Source organism: Phodopus roborovskii, unplaced genomic scaffold (genome assembly GCF_943737965.1).
Source record: "Phodopus roborovskii unplaced genomic scaffold, PHOROB, whole genome shotgun sequence".
NCBI lineage: Eukaryota > Metazoa > Chordata > Mammalia > Rodentia > Cricetidae > Phodopus > Phodopus roborovskii.
Window position 1 is genome coordinate 12,007,504 of NW_026126636.1, and position 4,099 is coordinate 12,011,602.

A 4,099-nucleotide genomic window follows, 5' to 3' on the forward strand; every position below is an offset into this window, starting at 1 on the left:
CCCCTCTGTCTCCATTACTCCTCTGACTCCTCCTACAAGGAGTTTTCTGAGCTCTGAGAGGAGATATTTGATAGAGACGTCTCGTTTACTGCTGCATGTTCCATCTCTCTCTCTCTCTCTCTCTCTGGACATAATGTATATCTGTGGCTGTCTGAATTTGTTTCCATCTGCTGCAGCAGTAAGACACTCTAATGATGGCTGAGTAAGGCCATCTGTAAGTACAGCAGAGATTCATTAGGAGTCATTTTATTGTTAATTTCCACTGCACACCCCTCAAACCCAACTGAATCCTTCTCACCCCTCCTTTCCACCCTCCACCCATTCCCTCCTCATGTTTTCCCTTTGTCCTCTCGTTCCTGCCCCTCTCCTACACTGCATACATTCCACTCATAAAATTTCCACCCTACCCACAGGGAATGTCCATGTGTCACCCCAATCACTTCCTGAATGCCTGTTGTCTTTGGCTCTGTGGATTGTAATTTTTTTTAACGTCTCTTTAAAGGAAAATACCCAGATATAAGTGAATACAGACCACGTTAATCTTTCAGTGTCTTGGTTATCAAACTTGTGATGATTTTTCTAGTTCCAGTCATTTGCCTGCAAATTTTATGATCTTACTTTTTTCCAGATGAGTAATACTCCACTGTACAAATTTACTGTTAATCTCACCTAAAGAGAGTAAAGATAATCACTCAAATTTTTAGGTCAAGTTAAGAAAGCTTTATTTTCTGTCAGACAGTACTATCTCCCTAAAATAGCATTAAACACAGGAAATGGTAAGTTCTATATAGTCAAAAAACCCTGCAAGACTGGGAACTTTCAAGGGTTGTGGGATTTACAGAGGAATTTTGGTTACATAAAAATTTGGATCCTGGCAGTAGTGGTACACACCTTTAATCCCAATACTTGTGAGGCAAATGCAGGCGAATCTCTGTGAGTTTGAGGCCAGCCTGGTCTACAGGACAGCCAGAGCTATTGTACAGAGAAGCCCTGTGTTGAAAAAAAAAAACAAAAAATGTGGCTGAATATTTTTAAATTAGTTGGGAACATGTCCAGGAGTGGCATAGCTGTATCTTGAGGTAGATAGATTCCCATATTTCTGAGGAAAAGCCATGTTGATTTCCAAAATGGCAGTCCTCAACCTCGTACAGATTATCTTGTCTTCCCCTCCTGAGGTGTGAGTAACCATGACCCAGAAATGTTTAATCATTGTTTTCCAAATGATTATGGAGTGACAAGATTGTGTGGGAAATAAAAACTAAGAGAGTAATGACCCTGCTCTCTTGGTGCTAAAGTGTAGAAGAAATTCTGGCTTCATATGCTGCAAAATTTGTCAATCTTAATGATTTATTGCCAGTTTATTGAAAGGTTATGGAACATAGGACCATTTATTGCTACAATTTGCCAGGTTGGGACAACAGGCCTGTTTGTTCTTGGAGGTGTACAAAAGAGGGTCAAGAATTGAAGGCCAGCCTAGATTAACTACATGGCTGCTCTAAATCCTGCATTGGCTCCAGAAGACCCTGCCACAAAATGAAAAGTAGCATCAAGCAACAACAGACAAAATCTCTCCAAGAGTTCCTAAGGATTTAAAGGAGGAGAATAATTATACACTCTTAATGTTACCAAAGGCTACATAAGAGTGGAACCTTCAGACACAGACCTATAGTCCCAGCTACTTGGTAAGCTGTAGCAGGACAACTGCTAGTTCAAGGACAGCCTGGGATACAGAGTTAATTTGGGTCAAACAGGGATATATGACCAGACTTTTTCATTCTAAAATCAGAGGATGAACACTAGAAATGTACCTCAGCCCCCAGACTGATAGCTGGGAAACCAGCATTGGATTGACTCAGACCTCCTGAACATGGGTCTCAGTTAGAAGGTGTTGGCAGTTTAAGGGACCTATAACAATGGAACCAGGATGTATCCCTGGTGCATGAAAGGACTTTGGGAGCACATTCACGATGGAGGGATAGGAGTCAGGAGTGAGGCCCTAGTCACTACTCCAAATGACTTGACAGATTTTGTTGACCCCTCCTGGAAGCCAGCAACCTCCCTGTGGAGTGGGGGGAATGGGATGGGAGTGTGGTTGGGGGCATGGGAGGGAGGGAGGGAGAGGGAACTGGGATCGATATGTAAAATAAGAAAAAATAAATAAAAAAAGAAGGATCAAGGCTCTAATGGTGGCAGGATGGTTCATGGTGTGGAGAGGCTGCCACCAGATTTCTGGGGCTTTGTAGGGTGGGTGTGGGAAGGACAATGTGCTCTGGCTGAATAGAGCCCACAGGGTAGGGTCCTCCAGCTAGAGAACCAGGCACTCACCTGTCCCCGTGTGGGAGGGGCCAAAGTTCCAATGATGGCAGATGCAGTGTTGAAGGGTTTGAGGTATGGGGTGGTGTCCCATGATTTTTGGATTTAGAGGGCAGGTGTGGGCACATGTTGTGCCTGAGATTATTAGGGCCTAGGGGTTAGGGGTTCCAGCCTGGGACCCAGGCACTCACATCTCCAGGTGGGGGTGGGGCCAAGGTTCCAATTCAGAAAATATTTTCTGCTTTTATATAACATATAGGAAAATACTTAACATCTTAATTTGTTTTAAAACAATCTCATTAAATGGAACATGTCTGAGACTAATACAGATTTGCCTGCATCAGTCTCCAATATCCTCAGGTTAATTGCATGAAACACCTTCCTGTAAAGATTCTGTAGTCTGTATTGGTGGAGGGTGAGAGGTATTGTCGAGGCAGTGTGTAACTCTAAGTCAATGAGTCCTCCCATTTATCCAGATCCTCTTGTATCCATTGCCATAGCTGCTCAGAAGGTGGATGTAGGTACTGAGCAACATCTGGCACTTGGGCTACATCTGTGGTGGGAATTGGAGCTTCCCCTGGGACCGGACCTTGAGCTACTGCTGAATCAGTCTGGGATTCAGCTACTCTGGGTTGATATGATTCAGAAGCTACAGCAGGGGCTTGACCATCAAGTAGGTCTTTGTGGGGACAACACCCAGCATCCTCTATGTCTTGATTATCATGGAGAGAAGCCTGCAGGCTGGAGTTGAGATTTGGAATCCTTCCCACAATGGATCTGCTGGGAGACACAGACTCTATATTGCCTGAAGGAAGAATAGACGTGAGAACTTCGGAATCAATTGGAGCAGAACTACTCCTAGAGCATTCACATGACTCTGGAAGTCTTGCTTTATCATTCTTGGGATTTTTCTGTCTGTACTTAGCACGTTGGTTCTTGAACCAGATCTGAAAAGAATAAAAAAAAGATGTCAGAGGAAGACCTGTGTTCCCAGGTGTACATGCTCCAGCAACTACCTGTATAAAATTAAATGTCCTGGGCTCTAAAAGGAAGAAGGTAGGATAGTTTATGATGTGACACAAAATGCCTAGGGAAGCTTCAGACACAATTTTATAAGGGTCCCTAGTATGTGGGTCCCTGTGAACTTGCCAAGGTGATAATAGGGCTCCATAATAGTGCCCAGATTGAAGAAGAATAACCAGATACAGCCATGGTTGTACATAGGACCACCTTCCACAATTGTCCCAAGTGAGACATCACCAAGTATGTGAAGTTTAGATTTTAGCTTTGAAGAAAAAGGAACAAGAGTGAGACATACCCGGATCTCATACTCCGTCACACCAATCACTAATGCCAGCTTCATTCGTTGCTCCAAGTTTGGGTAATTACAATGGTCAAAATGCCCTTGGAGGACGAGTTTTTGTTCTTTGGAGTACACAGTGCGCTCCTTCCTTTCCTTCCTTGGAGCTTCAGGGCTAACTTGTTTGGCACGATGTTTATCAGAGGGAAGCATAGAGCCTAGAGAACCCTCACAACCATAACTAATTGAGCTTAGGGCCATTTGATGATTATGGGGCTCTGATCCAGTTCCCGGTGTAGGGTGACCAGTATTCACTGGAAGACTTCGTTCTGGTGATGGTCCTAGGGTCCCTTTGGCACACTGACTCCTTTCAAGGTCTGAGTGCAATTGGAGACTTTCATGCTGTGGTGTTGCTGGAGGAAGTAGGAGACTTTTAGTCCTTTGAAGACTCAATTTGCTTACAGAATATTGATGCTTTTGTAGCTC

General features: G+C 43.8%; 1 protein-coding gene across 1 annotated transcript; it reads right to left on the bottom strand.

Annotated features, from left to right (window-relative positions):
• Positions 1-665: 665 nt before the first annotated feature.
• Positions 666-3,826, bottom strand: LOC127238447 (homeobox protein EgHBX4-like). The gene is made up of 3 exons (XM_051207065.1): positions 3,632-3,826; positions 3,136-3,260; positions 666-669 (listed from the first exon to the last, which is right to left on the bottom strand). The coding sequence occupies exons 1-3, from the start codon at positions 3,824-3,826 to the stop codon at positions 666-668; spliced, it is 324 nt and encodes a 107-aa protein (XP_051063022.1).
• Positions 3,827-4,099: the final 273 nt, after the last annotated feature.